The 19,778-nt window shown below is 42.1% G+C and overlaps 1 protein-coding gene across 1 annotated transcript in view; it reads right to left on the bottom strand.

Annotated features, from left to right (window-relative positions):
• Nucleotides 1-19,778, bottom strand: part of stk32b (serine/threonine kinase 32B) — a 278,391-nt gene that overhangs the window by 134,174 nt on the left and 124,439 nt on the right. The window contains exon 4 of the mRNA XM_033021253.1: nt 553-704. Coding sequence (XP_032877144.1) covers nt 553-704 — 152 coding nt within the window. The remainder of the gene's footprint in view (nt 1-552; nt 705-19,778) is intronic.

The following is a 19,778-nucleotide window of genomic DNA, read 5'->3' on the forward strand; positions in this document are numbered from 1 at the left end:
TAAAATTAGAGAATTCAATATTCATACCACTGGGTTGGAAGCTATCCAAGCGACATGTGAGGTGCTGTTCTTCCAATTTGCGTGTGGCCTCACTCTGGCAATAGAGGAGGCCCAGGACAGAAAAGTCATTATGGGAATAGGAAGGGGAGTTGAAACGGTCGGCAACCGGGAGATTCCATTGGCCTAGGCGGGCTGAGCATAGTTAAAATAGTGTTATCTCATTTATGCAGCCTCACCTTATAATTTCTCAGATGCATTATTTTACACCTAAAAACATTAAACTTCAATAACCATGTGTTTTACCATTATCACTGTCGCTCCGCATAGCCTTAAGGTTTTTAGTTATCCGTCTCACTACTGAATGATTTGCATCGACAAACTTGCACCTATTCAACTCCAGGTCATTTATTTATAGCCTGCTAATTATATGAAAGTGCCTAAACTCATGCAATTAATTACTATTCAGAAGCATGCACATGGAAGTATTAAAGTTTCATGTTTTTACATCACCATGTCTTTTGAGCTTGTTTAATAGTTACTGAAGCTACTTACCACAGATTCACTAGGAAAGGGTGCTCAAGTCTCTGCATTATCTGCAATTCTCTGAAAACATTGCGGACTTCATCTCGCTCTATGCATTTTTGCTTGTTCATGTATTTCATGGCGTACATTTTCTTTGTATCTCTCTTCTGGACAATGCATACCTGGTTAAAATAAAATTAAATTATTGAATACAATTTTTTCAAAGGAGTATGACGTTTTGCACCAGCATTTCTATTTATTCAAAGTAAGATCGCACATAAAGTGTTAAATCGTAATAGCTGTGATCCCTCAAAATGGTCATAAAAAATTCACAATAAACCACTTGGAAAATAAATAGAAACAAAGTGTTGAACAGACTCTGCAGGGTGAGAAGGCATTTGTGGAGGGAAATGGCAGCAGTGTTTCAGCTCTATGAATTTTCATCAGAACTGAAAAGTGTTAGCATGTCTTGATTTGCAGAGAAGGAGAAAGGGTCTTCAATAGAGTGGTGACCAAGAGAAAATGAACAACACAAGTGGTGATGATAGCTGAGACAGGGTGCTGAAGGCTTCTTATTTGCAGATGATTTGACTGGAGGTTTGTAGGTTGGAGATGAATTAAAACTGAGCAGGACAATTTAAAAAAGGAAAACAAATATCTGTTTTGTTACTTTAAAGCAATTTAGTTTAGTTTAATTTATTATTGTTTCGTGTAACAAAGTACAGTGAAAATTATTTTTTTGCTGCATGCTATCCATGTAGACGGCATACAATCAAGCCGTCTACATTGTACAGATACATGATAAAGGGAATAATATTTAGTACAAGGTAAATTCCAGTAAAGTCCAGTAAAAGATAGTCCGAGGGTCTCCAATGACATAGATGGTAGGTCATGATCACTCTCCAGATGGTGACAGGATGGCTGAGTTGCCTGATAAAAGCTGATAATTGTCCCTAAATCTGGAGGTATAGACACAGGAGATGCAAAACACAGTAGATGATGAGGAGGCTAATTTGGATGGTCCAGGAGTGGGGCCATAGGTTCTGATCAATGATTAACGGTCACTAGTCCAACCTGTTACAAGGCACAAAATTTATACTAATTTCACGATTACATTTGCAGATAACCACAATTTCATGAATGGCCAACCAAACTCTAGTTCTAATTCACTGATTGAAGCCATGCTTGAAAATCCCATATTCTCCTGTCAACATGCCCGACCACAACCCTCTCATCTTCCTCTCCTCTTCAAGTGGTAGGCCCTGCTGAATTGGCCAGCAATGCATTCACGTCAATGAGAGCAAATGGTAAAAGGAATGAATGACTATTTACCTCCTTATCCTGATTAACAAACATATTTTCTCAAACAAACTGAAGCACAACTCAATCCCCAACAAATGTAGAAGTCACCGAGGATGATTTTAAAGCACACGGGTATTGAGTACTGGGGGAAGGCCAGATTCATTTACCAACTATTTGGTACAGTGTGGAAACATGCCCTTCAACCCAACTTCAGCGGAGTTAGGGGATATGGGGTGAAGCTATGATCACATTGAATGGGAGTGCTGGCTCGAAGTGCCGAAGGGCCAAATGGCCTACTCCTGCACCTATTGTCTATTGTCTATTGCCCACATCGACCAACATTACCCATCAACACTAGTCCCACCTGCCTGCATTTAGTCCGTATCTAAACCTATCCTATCCACGTACCTGTCCAAATGTTTCTTAATAGTACCTATCTCAACAACTTCCTCCAGCAGCTCATTCCATATGTCCACCACCCTTTGTGAAAAAAAGGTCACTCCTCAGGTTCCTATTAAATCTTTCCTCCTCACTTTAAACCCATGTCCTCTGATTCTCAATTTCTCCACTCTGGGCAAGAGACAGTGCATTTACCTGAACTATTTCCCTCACAATTTAGTACACCTCTGTAACATCACCCTTTATCCTCCTGCACTCCAAGGAATAGAGTCTTAGCCTGCTCAGCCTTTCCATATAGCTCAGGGCCATGAGTCCTGACAACATCATCTTAAATATTCTCTGCACCCTTTCCAGCTTGACAACATATTTCCTATAATATCATTCTCAGGGTTTTGTTACGTGTTTGACATATGATGTTAGCTGGATCGTCCCAACCCAGGTTGGTGGGACTGAGGTCAAACTAGCATTGCACAAAGGTTGAATTACTAACTGCATCCCCCAGGGTGTTAGGGTATGTACGTGTGAAGTGCAAATGTTGAGTAGTGTGGGCAACAGTAAAAACGTGCACTCATGATTTGTGAACAAAAATGGAGCAAAATCGGCATCAGCGCTGCCAAAAAAAAGGCAATCCAGCCCCACCCTCTAAACAATGAGAAAAATACTTCCAAACTGAAAGCCTATATAAATGTAATAAAGGATTTCAATTTCTGTTCCACAGAGACGTGAAACCTGCAGTGTGGTTAGGGATCTAATTGATTGACATTTAATTTCAATAAAGGAAACGGTGCCACATTGATGCAAATAATCTTTGAATTGTTGTACAAGATTATGATAAAGCATTGGTTAAGACATAAAACAAACATTACTGTTTGAAAGAAATATCGATTAGAATTGACTAAAATATCCTGAAAAAAACAATGCAACCATTAATAATATTGTTACAATTACACTTAACTAGAGAGATGCTAAATTTTGCAAAGCCTATATCAATAGTTAATTGGTGATGTGTTTGGTAATCAACACAACATAATTCATAAGGTTAAATTAATTTATATTTCAATGAGAAGGAAAATATCTATACTTTTTTGAGCAAAGTGCATTTTGAATTTATCTGACGTCTTTTTGATGGAAACCTATCTACTGCTTCATAAAGGTTAAAGAAAAATATTAGAGAAATCTAAATGGAGTAACGCAGCGGGACAGGCAGCATCTCTGGAGAGAAGGAATGGGTCACGTTTCGGGTCGAGACCGGACTATTTTTCGGGTCGAGACCAGACAAATAGTTGAAACATAGAAACATGGAAACATAGAAAATAGGTGCAGGAGTAGGCCATTCGGCCCTTCAAGCCTGCACCACCATTCAATATGATCATGGCTGATCATCCAACTCAGTATCCTGTACCTGCCTTCTCTCCATATCCCTTGATCCCTTTAGCCACAAGGGCCACATCTAACTCACTCTTAAGTATAGCCAATGAACTGGTCTCAAGAGAATTCCACAGATTCACCACTCTCTGTGTGAAGAATGTTTTTCTCATCTCGGTCCTAAAAGACTTCCCCCTTATCCTTAAACTGTGACCCCTTGTTCTGGACTTCCCCAACACGGGAACATTGAAAATCCAGCTTAATGACAATTGAAGGATCACACACACATATTAAAAAGGTTGACCATGGGGATGTTGAGTGGGGAGGTTTACCTGCAAGACATTGATGAAAAAAAAGCATAAATGCAGAGACAAAGTTTAATTTATTTTGCTGCTGAGCAGTGAGTCTTGAGATACTTTTAAGAGAGAGCTCGTTAGGGCTCTTAAAGATAGCGGAGTCAGGGGATATGGGGAGAAGGCAGGAACGGGGTACTGATTTGGGGATGATCAGTCATGATCACATTGAATGGCGGTGCTGGCTCGAAGGGCCGAATGGCCTACTCCTGCACCTCTTGTCTATTGTCTATAGCAAAGATTAGAAGCAAGTTAGTTTGAAATAGTGCTTCAGAATGTAAATATCTGGAAAGGTTAGTTCGTCAAGGCAACATTCAGGAGTTCAGTATAATTGTGATTAAAGTCCAAGGGAATTTGAGATGTTTAAAATATATAATATCTTGTATAAGGTTAAATTAAACCCAAAATGTTTAATATCTCAATCAATTTATCCCATTATGAAGACGTTTTAGACATGGGGAATGTGCCACATTGGGAATAAGTTTCACAGATTCAAACAAATAAATTACAGAAATAAGTCATATTAAAAATCTATGTAAAATTAGAGGTCAATTTTGTTGAAAGAAATGAATGGATTGCTTAGAGATATGAAGGGAATCTGCCTGGATGTTTCACATTAATAATCCATTCAATACAGAATTTTTATTCCAGTACTTAACAGCTTATGTAATGATTGGATTGTCCTGTCAGTCTCTCTTAATAATAATAATAATACATTTTATTTATGGGAGCCTTTCAAGAGTCTCAAGGACACCTTACAAAAATTTAGCAGGTAGAGGAAAAACATGTAAGGGGAATGAAATAAATAGTAGAGACATGACTAGTACACAAAGTGAAGACAGAATTCAATACAAAACACAATATGAGGCAATTAATGCACAGAGGAAAAGGGAGGGGGACGTGGGGCTAATGATAGGCAGAGGTGAAGAGATGGGTCTTGAGGCGGGACTGGAAGATGGTGAGGGACACGGAATTGCAGATCAGTTGGGGGAGGGAGTTGCTCTAAAGTAACAATTTAAGTATTCACACAGAGGTGGGTATGTGGAATGAGCTGCCAGTGGAGGTAGTTGAGAAAGGTACTATAACAAAAATGCATTTGGACTTATACATGGATCGGGATCTGGATGTAATACGCTGAAAAGCTCCAGGAAGAGCATCACTCAGCAAAAGTTTAGAGGATTATTGGGCCAAACATGGGCAAGTGAGACTTGTGTAGGTGGAGCATATTGGTTGGCATGGGCAAGTTGGGCCGAAGGGCCTGTTTCCCTGGTGTATGACTCTATTACTAAAGTCCATAACTGCTCCATTAAAGGAATAGATGAATTTAACCTCTAGACATTCTCATCTAGGATTGTGAGAAAACCTTAGACTTCCCCTACTAATTTTCCCTCATCCTCTGGTCATCTTATCCTCTTCCAATCACATATATATTTCCAGAGGCCATCTCCCATCCCTAAAAAACTAGGTCTCTGAAGATGAACCCCTCTCCCACCATGCCCTTGCATTGGACGATATTCCAAACACATTTCTCCTCTTCCAGACCCAGACTCCATGACCTGCCCAATTCTCCATATTCTCTCAGCCGACTTTGCAAATTAAGTCAATATTCTCCAGAGATGTTGATTGACCCGCTGAGTTACACCAGCATTTTATGCCTATCTTTGGTATAAACCAGCATCTGCGACTCCTTTATATTACAAACTTTGAATGGGATTGAGAAGGCTGGGAATCTATTCCTTGGAGGGCAGGAGGATGAGGGGTGATCTTGCAGAGGTGTATAAGATCATGAGAGGAATAGATCGGGTAGATTCACAAAGTCTCTTGCCCAGAGTGGGTGATTCGAGTACCGGAGGATATAGGTTTAAGGTGAAGGGGAAATAATTTAATAGGAATCTGAAGGGTAACTTTTTCACACAAAGGATGGAGGATGTATGGAACAAGTTGTCAGAGGATGTGGTTGAGACAAGGACTATCCCAACATTTAAGAAGCAGTTAAACACAAAATGCTGGAGTAACTCAGCGGGACAGGCAGCATCTCTGGAGAGAAGGAATGGGTGACGTTTCGGGTCGAGACCCTTCTTTCCGGAAGTGGCGGCGCTGTGATACAGCTGCGGCTCGCCTGCAGTCTGTCTGTTTTTACTTTTTATGTTGTTTTTTTTTGTCTAGTTTAGTAATTTTTTTGGTTATTAGGTGGTGTTATGTGTGTGGGGGGAGGGTGAAACAGAGCTTTCTGTCTCTCCCTTCGGGGGAATGCGACTTTTTGTCTTATCCCCCTTCTCTTCCCCCGTCTGCGCTGAGGCCTAATGGCGGAGCTGGCGGCCTCCAACCTGCGACCGACATCGAGGGTCCGGAGGTAGAGCCAGCCAGGACTCACCAACTGGCCGTCTTCGAGCTGTGGCGACGTCCGGGTAGCGGCACGACTCGGCGCTCCGGTGAGGGCGGACGGTGCGGAGCTGAGACACTCCTGTGCGGGCGGACCGGCTCCCGGCTGGAAGGTGCTCCCGTGTGAGCAGCCCGGTGCGGGGCTGAGACGCTGCCTTGTGGGCGGCCCGGTGCGGAGCGGAGACGGTGCTACGGCGGCTGAGGCGGCGGCAACCTGGATCCGGGGCTCGGCCGCGGGCCAATGGAGGACAATGTCGGGAGCTCGCAGGTCACAGGCTGGTGCCTGTTTTCCGGAGCACCCGTTGCAACAGCTGCGGGCAGCTTCGACCACCCCCCGGGCCGCGGAGCTTGAACCGCGGGACTGATACCATCGCCCGGTGGGGTATCGCCTCGGCGCAGAGGGAGAAGAGGAGGGAAGAGACAGTAACTCTAAGATTTTTGCCTCCATCACAGTGAGGAGGTGTTTGGTGAACTCACTGTGGTGGATGTTAATTTGTGTTTATTGTGTTTTGTTATTATTACACGTATGGCTGCAGGCAACAGCATTTCGTTCAGACCGAAAGGTCTGAATGACAAATAAAGGATTCAATTCAATTCAATTCAATTCAATTCAATTCAATTCAGATTGATGTCAGGGGAGTGGGCGGGACAGAGATAGAATGTAGTCGGAGACAGTAAGACTGGTGGGAAAACTGGGAAGGGGAAGGGGGAGGGAGAGAGATTAGTTTAGTTTAGAGATACAGCACGGAAACAGGCCCTTCGGCCCGCCTAGTCCGCTCCGACAGCGATCAACACACATTCACACTATCCTACACACACTGGGGACAATTTACAGAAGCCAATTAACCTACAAACCTTTATGTATTTGGAGTGTGGGAGGAAACCGAAGATCTCAGAGAATATCCATGCAGGTCTCGGGGAAAGTGTACAAACTCTTACAGACAGTACCCATAGTCAGGATTGAACCCGGATCTCTATTGCTGTAAGGCAACCCTCTCCAATGCAGACGTGAAGCTCACCATTTGACCTGTTTTTACAAAATGTTAAATGGCCAGCTCGACATAGATTACAAAACCTACACCAAACCCAAACCAATTAGGAGCAGACGAGGGCATTCAATCCAATTTGAGATACCAGCTACCAAGACAGATGTATACAGCAATTAATTCTTCCCCCGCACAATTAAAGCATGGAATAGTATTCACCCTACCATAGTTACCCAACCAGATGCAACTAAATTTAAGGTAGCTCTTTCTTCCCAAAAACCCTTTCTGGCTCAAGTCCTCCCTCCACCACCTCCAGTTTAAATTCCATTTGGAATATTTTGGAGGACCAAGAAACCAAGAACCAAGAAGGCAGTAGGTCTACCACTATGACATCATTGTGATTAGCACATTGTTTTCAACAATAGATGCTTTGCTAGGCCTACCTTTGTGGACTCAAAAGGGGGAGCAGCAGCACCAGTGAAGAAGGCAATATTAATCAAGAAAACGGGTAGAAGAGGAGAAAGGAATGGAATGCATAATAGGCCCTACTACACATACTTATCCATTTATTCCAGATGGTAGATCACAGCAGATCATGGCCTAACATCATGGATTTAGCAAGTGCCGACAATTCCGTGTAGGTGTAATGTCAGACAGCTACCTGCCATTAGTTGCGAGAATGTCAATCAGGTGTCTGAGGTTAAGGGCAGAAGACAGGAGAATGGGGTTGAGAGGGAGAGATAGATCAGCCAATGGTGGAGTAGACTTGAAGGGCCAAATGGCCTAATTCTGCTCCCATCACTTATGAATAGTCAATGTATCAACAATATTGATGCCTAGTGTGAACAGACTGGCAAATGGCAATCATAACTCCCACTGGGGAATCCAGCTGTGAGTTATGGTCCCTGCAATCCCCAACATAAAGCATGTGCTTTACTACTTCTCACCATTTCCAAACTATGCCATTTGTCACTTTCCTTATCTTTATTCTGAATACTCTCCATTATTTTCTTTGCTCTTTATTCTGTACTGGTCCTTTCAATATTAATCTGTCTCTGTTTAGCCGATAAGTCTTACTTTTCATTCTCTGGCACCTCAGTTATCATAGTTATCGGTTGCATCATCATTTGGTGAATTGTGCAGTCATTTTGTCCGTGCTCATTCTAGTCTCATAATGTAAATCCACTTGTCTGTTGTTATTAACAAGGAAGGATATGAGATTTAGAGGATGTATGAGGGTGCAGACTCCTGGCATAAAAACTGGCCGAATACTGTGATTTACTCAATTTGAGCAGCTGCAGGTTAGAAAACAATCACTTTCATATCTTAAAGATGAAACTGTGTGTTCTTAAAAGTTGAGATAACATTCCATAGTTTTCTCTTGAATTGCTTTATTCTTTTCTATCCAGTTTATAAAGTAGGTTGGCACAGTGGTGCAGCGGTAGTTGCTGCCTTAATGTCAGAGACCTAGGTTCGATCATGACTGGGTGCTGTCTGTACGGAGTTTGTACGTCCTCCCTGTGACTGCGTGGGTTTTCTCTGGTTTCCTCCCACATTCCATGCAGGGTTGGAGATTAATTGGCTTCTGAAAATTGTCCCTATAATGTGGGATAGAACTAGTGTATGGGAGATCACTGGTCGCATGTTCTCATTGGGCCGAAGGGTCTGATTCCACGCTGTATTCTAAAACTAAAACTAAACTATAGTTAAAATACATGACTGTGCAGCAAAGAAGTGTGTTAATTATGCATTCTTAAAAGTCCACAGATCATAATTATATGTTTGAAGGGATGTAAAGAAAAATAAAGAATAGAATGTTTCTGAATGAACTTTCAGTGAGATTATAGGATGTTCTCAGGGAAGGAAAAAGATATTTAAATGGCAAATATCAGGCATATAAATGAGAGATGCTATTATTGCAAAAACTAGTTTAAAAATAGATACCGATCCTTAAAATAGTAATCTCATGCAATATTAATGAGAAGAAACATGAATTTAAAAATAGATTTAGCTTTGGTAGGTGGCTAAATAATGAAAATGTCATGAGTGGTCATAAAGGGTAATACAGTGGCGCAGATGTATGCTTAGACACACAGAATATAAATCTAAGGACACGTTACTGACACATAAATGTTGATTTGATCTTGGTGTCCTTAATAATAAAAAATAACCCAGAGTGCTAGTATGCAGGAACAACAAGTAATTTGGAAGGAAGAGTCAAAAGTGTTTAATGGTTACGCACCACAACAGAGAAATGAAATTCTTACTTGTAGCAGCATGTAAGAATCTAATTGCTCCATTCCGGTAGATAAGAGAGATTATTGCATTGTAAAAGGGGCTGTAGTGCAAAAGCATGAGAGTGTAGCCACAACTCTAGAAGGCTTTGGGTGAGTACACCTCGAGTATTGCTTGCAGTTTGTGCTCCTTTACTCTCCTTTGAGGTGCTTTAGAGAAGTTCACTGGATTGATTCCAAGGATGAAGAGGTTATAGTTAAGAGAAAAATAATTGAGTGGTTTGGGTCTTTACTCAGGAGTTTGGAAAAATGCGAGGTGATAGTAACCTAAAGGGACATGAGTAGTCAACTATTGAAGTCTATGTTAAGGAAAGACTCCCCTAAACCAGTCAATATAAATCTTTGGAATCACCTGTCCCAGAGAGTTTTCATGTGCAGTTGGAGTATATTTGATCAGAACACTGACACGACAGGTGGAGTTGCTGCCTCATCCCTTACAGCAAACTGGGTTTGATCCTGACCTTGTGTGCACATCTATGGAGATTACACATTCTCTTTGTTCCTCCAAGTGCTCTGTTTTTCTCCCACATCCAAAAGATCCGCTAATTGGTAGGTTAATTGGCCCTTGTAAGATGCCACTAGTGTAGGTGAATGATGGGGTAGGAGAGGAAGAGAAGGAAGGTGTGTGTAGGAAGAAACTGCAGATGCTGGTTTACACCGATGATAGACACAAATTGCTAGAGTAACTTAGTGGGACAGGCAGCAACTATGGAGAGAAGGAATAGGTGACGTTTCTTTGAAGAAGAGACTCAACCTGAAACATCATCCATTCCTTTTTTCTAGAGATGCTGCCTGTCCCGCTGAGTTACTCCAGCATTTTGTGTCTATCTAGGAGAAGGAGGTTGATGTATATACAAAAGAAAATAGGCTACAGTTTAGTTTAGTTTATTGTCACTTGTACCGAGGTAGAGTGATAGGAGTGTCCGGGGGGGTGGGGGGTGGTGATTGGCAGTCACCGAGGTACAGTGTTGAGTAGTGTGACAGCCGCAGGGAAGAAGCTGTTCCTGGGCCTGCTGGTCCGGCAACGGAGAGACCTGTAGCGCCTCCCGGATGGTAGGAGGGTAAACAGTCCATGGTTGGGGTGAGAGCAGTCCTTGGCGATGCTGAGCGCCCTTTGCAGACAACGCTTGCTTTGGACAGACTCAATGGAGGGGAGCGAGGAACCGGTGATGCGTTGGGCAATTTTCACCACCCTCTGCAGTGCTTTCCGGTCGGAGGCAGAGCAGTTGCCATACCATACTGTGATACAGTTGGTAAGGATGCTCTTGATGGTGCAGCGGTAGAAGTTCACCAGAATCTGAGGAGACAGATGGACCTTCTTCAGTCTCCTCAGGAAGAAGAGATGCTGGTCTCAGAAAGACAATACATGATTACAATTGAGCCATTTACAGTGTATAGATACATGATAAAACAATAATGTTTAGTGCAAGGTAAAGCCATCAAAGTCCGATCAAGGATAATCCGAGGGTCACCAATGAGGTAGATAATAGTTCAGCTCTCTGGTTGTGGTAGGATGATTCAGTTGCCTGATACACGTATGTGGTGTAATGGGATTGAAGGAATTGCTCTAATATCAGGGTGGCACAGCAGTAGAGTTGCTGCCGTACAGCGCAAGGGACCTGGCTTCAATCCTGACTACAGGTGCTGTCTATATGGAGTTTGTACATTCTCCCTGTGACTGCATGGATTTCCTGTAGGTGCTCCGGTTTCCTCCCACATTCCAAAGACATTTACTTGTAGGTAAATTGACCTGTAAAATTGTCCCTAGTGTATAGGACAGAACTAGTGTATGGATGATCACTAGTCAGCATGAACTCAGTGGGCCAAAGGGCCTGTTTCCACACTGTATCTCTAAACCAAATTAAACTAATCAGGCATAGATTGAATGAGATGAACGACCTCCTGTCATATGAAAAGAATCTGAGAAATTCAAGGTGAGGATTAATCCATATTCAGATATTGATGGAATTAACATTTGGGGGATCAAAGTGGATACGATGCAGCACCAGCCATGATAGTTGTGGTCCTGAAATTGTTGAAGTGGTGAGCACCCCTCACTTGCTTTCCCTTACCACTAGACTGACACATACTGAAGCATATCTACCAGTGGCAACTTGATCGAAGAGGCCAGGACTGGCTTGATTGGTGAGGGATTGTGGAGTCCATGGCCATTCAGCCAAAGATAACAAACCCCACCAAGAGAAATGCTATAACAGTAGACATCGAGTTGAATCAGCTGTTAAAATTGTCAAAGGCTTTGATTATTTCTCAAATTCATGAACACACAAAAAGATTTAAAAAATAATTAAAAGTTAAAAATGACACAACCTGTGAAAATGTATTTGCAATTAAATACAGTAAAGTTGATTCAATGGATTAAATAATGATAATTCCCCGAAATAGAGTCATGGAGTCATGCAGCACAAAAGCACGATCTTTGACCACATTTTTAAGACGGGGATTGACAGATACTTGATTAGTACGGGTGTCAGGGGTTATGGAGAGAAGGCAGGAAAATGGGGTTGAGAGGGAAAGATAGATCAGCCAAGAGTGAATGGCGGAATAGACTTGACGGGCCGAATGGCCTAATTCTGCTCATATAACATGAATATATAAACATAAAACCATCCTTGCGGCCAAGATTCCTCATTAAAGCTAGTCCCGTTTGGCCCGTATCTCTCTCAACAGTTCCCGTCCATGTACCTCAACTACCTCCTCTGGCAATTCATTCCATAGACCCACCACCCTCAGAGTGAAAAACATACCTCTCCATTGCAACCATTCCTCTCCATTAAAATGAATGGAATTGCTGAACCCGCACCAGATCTCCCAGCAACACTGTTGGTGTTGTTGATGGGTGCTCCTTGATGAGTGCAACTTCGGAGTATGGCCAGAAAGAAAGCCGTAAGGATCGCTCAGGATATTTGAGAATTTCTGACATGTATGTGGAAATGCTGGGCTAATAGACGTTGAACCAATTTTAGTGGCTACTAGACTAAGTGGGACCCGTTGGGTCCCATGTTCACATGGGATGGCTGGTCCCCCAACACAATATTCCACCTCTCCACCAATTCCAATATTGGTTGCCAGTGGGGAGGGGGGGGGGCTTTCTGGAGCGCTGGTATGGGTGATGTGGGCTGAAGGGACTGGACTCCAGAGGGCTAGTATGGACATTGTCGGCCAAATAGATTCTTGGGGTGGCAGCTCAGTCCCTCAAGCCTGATGTGCTGGCAGCTCACTCATGGCTGGAGGTCTGGCAGTTGACTCACGGCTATTCCTTGAAATTCCATTCCAAGCAGGGTGCAAGGTCACTCAAGTTCAATAAAACCACACTCAGTTTAGTAGACATGTGTTCAGTGTTATTCACAGCTGAGACTGAGAGACGTGATCCTCTCACTTCCCCATCTTGCAGAGACTGACTGAGGCACAACACTTCTGGGTTTTATAGTCCCTCCCCCTCCCACCAGCAGGGGCAGCAGAGAGAATCTCAACATTTTTTAAACATTAATAATTCTTTTACTTTTCATCGATGGGAAAAATCTGTGTAAGATGGCCAAAAATGACAGCCGCAAGTGGCTGCATTTTTTCTAAAATCATGAAACAGAAAAACAGGAAGTGGTCAAGATCTTACTTTTAGTAATATAGATGTTGTCTGCTCCTGTTCCTGCTTTTAAAGTAATTTTCTATAAAAGTAGAGCTATATCATCAGATTAAAGTTAATATTAAAGAAATGAAAGAAAGTGTTCTTGAAGTGACATTAAATCAATATTTGTCATGTTGAATTTGTCAAGTATTAATAATTTTGCAAATTGTTTCCAAAAAAATAAATATAATAACAAACAAGTCTGGCTCATTCCTTCCTGACAAAGAGTGTGAATGTGGTAAGGGTAGTTTTCTAGGTGCCAGAAGTGACAGAAATTGCCACATTGTTAAATTATCTGAAGCTATTATTTTTTGCTATTCACATTCGATTCCCAAATAAGCCAGAAATGTACCTACTCGAGTGAGTGGAAAAGGGATGCGCACATAAAAACAATTCTAATTTTCTTGCCCTATTTATGTGGTAGACAATTGTATTTGTATAAATCAATTGGTGGTACTCCATATAATTACAAAAATAACTTAAAAGAATGCCAGCACCGGGGAAGCAATTACAATCAGGGACGCACAAGAAGTCAGAATTGATGAGATCTCAAAAGCATCTAAATGTCAAAGAAGTTCTGAAGATTACAAAGGGAAAGGTCAAGCATGAGATTAGTGATTAGTGTGCAAAATTAGAGCACATGGTATTGGGGGTAGGATATTGACATGAATAGAGAACTGTTTGGCAGATAGGAAGCAAAGAATATGAATTAACTGATCCTTTTGAGAATGGCAGGCAGTGACTAGTGGGATGCCGCAAGGCTCGATGCCGGGACCCTAGTTGTTTACAATACATATTGACGATTTAGACGAGGGGAATTTAATGTAATATCTCTAAATTTGCGGATAACACAAAGCTGCGTGGCAGTGTGAGCTATGATGAGGATGCTATGAGGATGCAGGGTGACTTGGATAGGTCGGGTGAGTGGGCAGAAGCATAGCTGATGCAGTATAATGTGGAAGGTACACAAAATTGCTGGAGGAACTCAGCGGGTGCAGCAGCATCTATGGAGCGAAGGAAATAGGCGACGTTTCGGGCCGAAACCCTTCTTCAGTATAATGTGGATATATGTGAGGTTATCCACTTTGGTGGCAAGAACAGGAAGGCAGATTATTATCTGAATGGTGTCAGATTAGGGGAAGGAGAGGTGCAACGAGACCTGGGAGTGCTTGTACATCAGTCACTGAAAGTAAGCATGCAGGTACAGCAGGCAGTGAAGAAAGCCAATGGCATGTGGCCTTCATTACGAGAGGATTTGAGTTAAGGAGCAAGGAGGTCCTACTGCAGTTGTACAGTGCCCTGGTGAGACCACACCTGGAGTATTGTGTGCAATTTTGGTCTTCTAATTTGAGGAAGGGCATTCTTGCTATTGAGGGAGTGCAGCCTAGGTTCACCAGGTTAATTCCCGGGATGGCGGGACTGACTAATAATGAAAGAATGGGTCGACTGGGCTTGTATTCACTGGAATTTAGAAGGATGAGAGGATATCTTATAGAAACATATAACATTCATAGAGGATTGGTCAAGGTGGATGTAGAAAAAATGTTCCCGGTGTTGGAGGAGTCCAGAACCAGGGGTCATAGTTTAATAATAAGGAGTAGGCCATTTTGGACTGAGATGAGGAAAAACATTTTCACCCAGAGAGTTGTGAATCTGTGGAATTCTCTATCACAGAAGGCAGTGGAGGCCAATTCACTGGATGTTTTCAAGAGAGAGTTAGATTTAGCTCTAATGGCTAAGGGAATCAAGGGATATGGGGGGAAAGCCATAACGGGGCACTGATTTTGGATGATCAGCCATGATCATATTGAATGGCTAGTTCAATGGGTTGAATGGCCTACTCCTGCACCTATTTTTGATGTTTCTATGATTGGAGTAGTCAAGGTAACAAGGGCATAGATGAGTGACATAAAGAAAGGGAACTTTTTTCTGTTGATATTTATAATATTGTTCATGCATCGCTTACTGATATTTGTTTAGGATTCCAATAAACCATTTTTCTTGGTGCATGAGCCATGGACATTTCACATACCATTTTTATTTTTATTTTTTTTATTTTTTTATTTTTTATTTTTTCACCTAATCAGACTGGTTGTCATATACTATGATGACCAACCTGCTATTATTGCTCAGCCTGTATTGGACATCTGCCTATGGATGATTAAAAGAAACATATTAAATAACCGCATTGGTGCAATATTTATACTTGACGTGGACTTAATTGAAGTTTGTTCCAATTTGTTCTATAACTTCAGCAGCAAATCAATAAAACTCTAAAACTCTTGCCAAACTGCCTGCCAAATCAGATCAAAGTAATTCATGGAAAATCAGAGCCAAGTTCTTAACAGGTTTGAATTATTATTGTTTTTATTCCTACTCTTTGTGCCTCATAGCAGCTACATGTATTATTGTGCCTGTTAACTGTGCTGGTATTTGATGATGTTAGCTTCCTTCTTGAGGCAATGCTTCCTGTAGATCCCTTCAATTGTCGGAGGTCCATATCCATGATGGACCAAATATAAATATGAATAACTTCTTCAGCCCATTGAGTCCATGCTGACCAGCGATACCCTGTACACTAACACTATCTTACACACTAGGGAAAATGTACATTTAACAGAAGCCAATTAACCTACAAACATGTAGGTCTTTGGTACAGAAAAAAGCTGGAGAAACTCAGCGGGTGCAGCAGCATCTATGGAGCGAAGGAAATAGGTAATGTTTCGGGCTGTAACCCTTCTTCAGACTGATGGGGGGTGGGGGGGCGGGGAGAAGAAAGGAAAAAGGAGGAGGAGCCCGAAGGCTGGGGGATGGGAGGAGACAGCGGGAAGGCTGAGGAAGGGGAGGAGACAGCAAGGACTAACAAAATTGGGAGAATTCAATGTTCATGCCCCCAGGATGCAGACTCCCCAAGCGGAATATGAGGTGCTGTTCCTCCAATTTCCAGTGTTGCTCGTTCTGGCCATGGAGGAGACCCAGGACAGAGAGGTCGGATACGGAATGGGAGGGGGAGTTGAAGTGCTGAGCCACCGGGAGGTCAGGTTGGTTATTACGGACCGAGCGGAGGTGTTCGGTGAAACGATCGCCAAGCCTCCACTTGGTCTCACCGATGTAGATCTGCTGACATCTAGAGCAGCGGATGCAATAGATGAGGTTGGAGGAGATGCAGGTGAACCTCTGTTGCACCTGGAACGACTGCTTGGGTCCTTGAATGGAGTCGAGGGGGGAGGTAAAGGGACAAGTGTTGCACCTCTTGCAGTTGCAAGGGAAAGTGCCCGGGGAGGAGGTGGTGCGGGAGGGAAGGGAAGAATTGACGAGGGAGTTGCGGAGGGAGCGGTCTTTGCGGAAGGCAGACATGGGGGGAGATGGGAAGATGTGGCGAGTGGTGGGGTCACGTTGGAGGTGGCGAAACTGACGGAGGATTACGTGTTGTTTTATTTTTTTTTGTTGGAGGGCAGGGGTTTTATTTTTTTTGTTGGAGGGCAGGGGAAGTAGGTCTTTGGAATGTGGGAGGAAAGTGGAGAAAACCCATGTGGTCTCAGGGAGAATGTACAAACTCCGTTCAGACAGCATCCATAGTCAGGACCAAACACGGGTCTCTGGTGCTGTAAGGCAGCAACTCTACTGCTGCACTTTTACTGGCATAGGCAAAAGACTAATTTGTAGGACTACAAAGGAATAAGAAGAATGGGGCAGATAGGAATGTAATGTTCTGCTGGGAGACAGTATAAACCTGATGGGCTGCATGGCCTCCTTCTGTCTCATGGTAGGTAACTTCCTTGTTTAAAGTGTCAGAAAAGTGCATCAATGGCAATATTTTTGGAACTGACGATAGACACAAAATGCTGGAGTAATTCAGCGGGTCAGGCAACATCTCTGAAGAAAAGGAATAGGTGACGTTTCAGGTCGAAACAGTGGAACACTCTTGGTTTGATGTCGATATTGGTGCAATGTACACTCTCTGAGTGACAACCCTATTTTGTGGAAACAGAATGCAAGGAACAGATGACAAAGTGGGCCTCGTTGCAGCCCACTGTCAGCAATGTGTCCGAGAATTTCTGCCTCTGGCGGTGGAGGCCAGTTCTCTGGATACTTCCAAGAGAGAGCTAGATCAGGCTCTTAAAGATAGCGGAGTCAGGGAATATGGGGAGAAGGCAGGAACGGGGTACTGATTGGGGATGTTCAGCCATGATCACATGAATGGCGTTGCTGGCTCGAAGGGCCGAATGGCCTACTCCTGTACTTATTGTCTATTGTCTATTGGTGCTTTAAATGGATTCTTAAAATAAACAGCTCATTGTCTGTAATCAAATAAAACAAAGTGTCATACAAATACATTTAGCATTACCATCTATTGTCACAGTTGTAATCTCTAGTGTTAATGTTTAGCTCATTATTAAATTAAAGGCTACATATTTAACTGCAGAGCATAGCTTCACTCAAATCTCTTGTATAAAAGATATTACAGCAATAACATTATTTTGGTAGTTAAGGCTTGTAATTAAAGGAATGTGAAAAAATGTTTAAAAAACAGTAAACAGGAAGTACATCATTCAAAAACATTTTAGCGAAATGGGTTGGAGTTCATGAATGCATAAAGAGAGATCAGTTTGGAAACAAAAATGAAATAAGGAAACTAAACCATTTAGCACTGCCCAGATTGACAAATGTCAGGATAAACATAAGGCTAGAAAAATGAAGAAACTATGAGATAAATGTATAATTGAGTGAAAAAAGTAATGAGAAGTCTTCCTTTAAACTGACAAGAGTAGCTGAATGTATTGATGGAGATGAGAATAAACTGGGAGCCTTACAGAGAATGGGACGTGACCAGGATAACAACCAATAATTTTGACTGATTTTCCACAAAGGAGGTGATGTTAAGACAGCAGAAACTAACGGTTTAATAATTGGAGTATTTACCTAGAACATAGAACATAGACCAGTACAGCACAGGAATGGGCCCTTCGGCTCCCAATGTCTGTGCAAACATGATGCCAAGAGAAACTAATCTCTTCTTTCTGCATGTGATCCATATCTTTCCATTCCCGATAAATCCATGTGAACAAAAAGGAGAGATTCTCTGTAAAGTTGCAAATTGTTTTGGGAAAGAAAATATTCCTTTCGGCAATAGGGCTCGGCAAGTAGTATGCTCTGTTCAAAGAAAACAAAATCAACTACAGATGATAGAATTCAAAAATAAAAGCAGAAAATGCTGGAAATACTCAGCAGTTCAGACCACAGAAATAAAGCTTATGTTTCAGATCTAGGGCCCTTGTTTGATCTGAATCTTTAGTGGTTTTCCTTCCAATAAATGCAGCCTGACCTCTGACATTTTCTGTTTTTATTTTACTCTGTTTAAAGAGGTCAGTTATAAGGAGCAAATGAAAGGAATTCTGTGTGTAGGAAGGAACTGCAGATGCTGGTTTAAACCAAAGATAGACACAAAAGGCTGAAGCAACTCAGCGGGACAGGCAGCATCTCTGGAGAGAAGGAGTGGGTGACGTTTCGGGTCGAGACCCTTCTTTAGACTGGTTAGGGATAAGGGAAATGAGAAATATAGATGATGTAGAGAGATAAAGAACAATGAATTAAAGATATTCAAAAATGTAATGATGATAAAGGATACAGGCCATTGTTAGCTGTTTGTTGGGTGAAAACATGAAGATAAAGGAAACAGGCCATTGTTATCACCCAACAAACAGCTAACACTGGCCTGTTTCCTTTATCTTCTCGTTTTCACCCATCAAGCAGCTAGCAATGGCCAGTATCCTTTATCGCAGTCGCTGCCTCAAAAAAGCTGGCAGTATCATCAAAGACCCACACCATCCTGGCCACACACTCATCTTCCTGCTACCTTCAGGTGGAAGGTACAGGAGCCTGAAGACTGCAACAACCAGGTTCAGGAATAGCTACTTCCCTACAGCCATCAAGCTACTAAACCTGGCTCGGACAAAACTCTGATTATTAATAACCCATTATCTGTTATTTGCACTTTATCAGTTTATTTATTCATGTGTGTATATATTTATATAATGGTATATGGACACACTGATCTGTTTTGTAGTAAATGCCTACTATGTTCTGTGTGCTGAAGCAAAGCAAGAATTTCATTGTCCTATCAGGGACACATGACAATAAACTCGCTTGAACTTGAACTTGAACTTGAATTCATCATTACTTTTTGCATATCTTTAATGCATTGTTCTTTATCTCTCGACATCATCATCTATATCTCTCGTTTCCCTTATCCCTAACCAGACTGAAGAAGGGTCTCAGCCCTAAACGTCACCCATTCCTCTCCCGAGATGCTGCCTGACCCTCTAGAGTTACTCCAGCTTTTTGTGTCTATGAAAGGAATTCCTTTTCTTCTTACATTTTCTTGATCTACACTAGATGGCTGTCTGATTTTTTTTAAATCACTTTGCCTGACAGTTTTAGGGAGATGTAGCAGAAGTCTTACCTCTTGAATAGAATCTAATCTTTTCATGATTCTAAAAATAAATTAAATATCCTCTAGTGCTATTGAATA

The sequence above is a fragment of the Amblyraja radiata genome, chromosome 1, assembly GCF_010909765.2.
Source record: "Amblyraja radiata isolate CabotCenter1 chromosome 1, sAmbRad1.1.pri, whole genome shotgun sequence".
NCBI lineage: Eukaryota > Metazoa > Chordata > Chondrichthyes > Rajiformes > Rajidae > Amblyraja > Amblyraja radiata.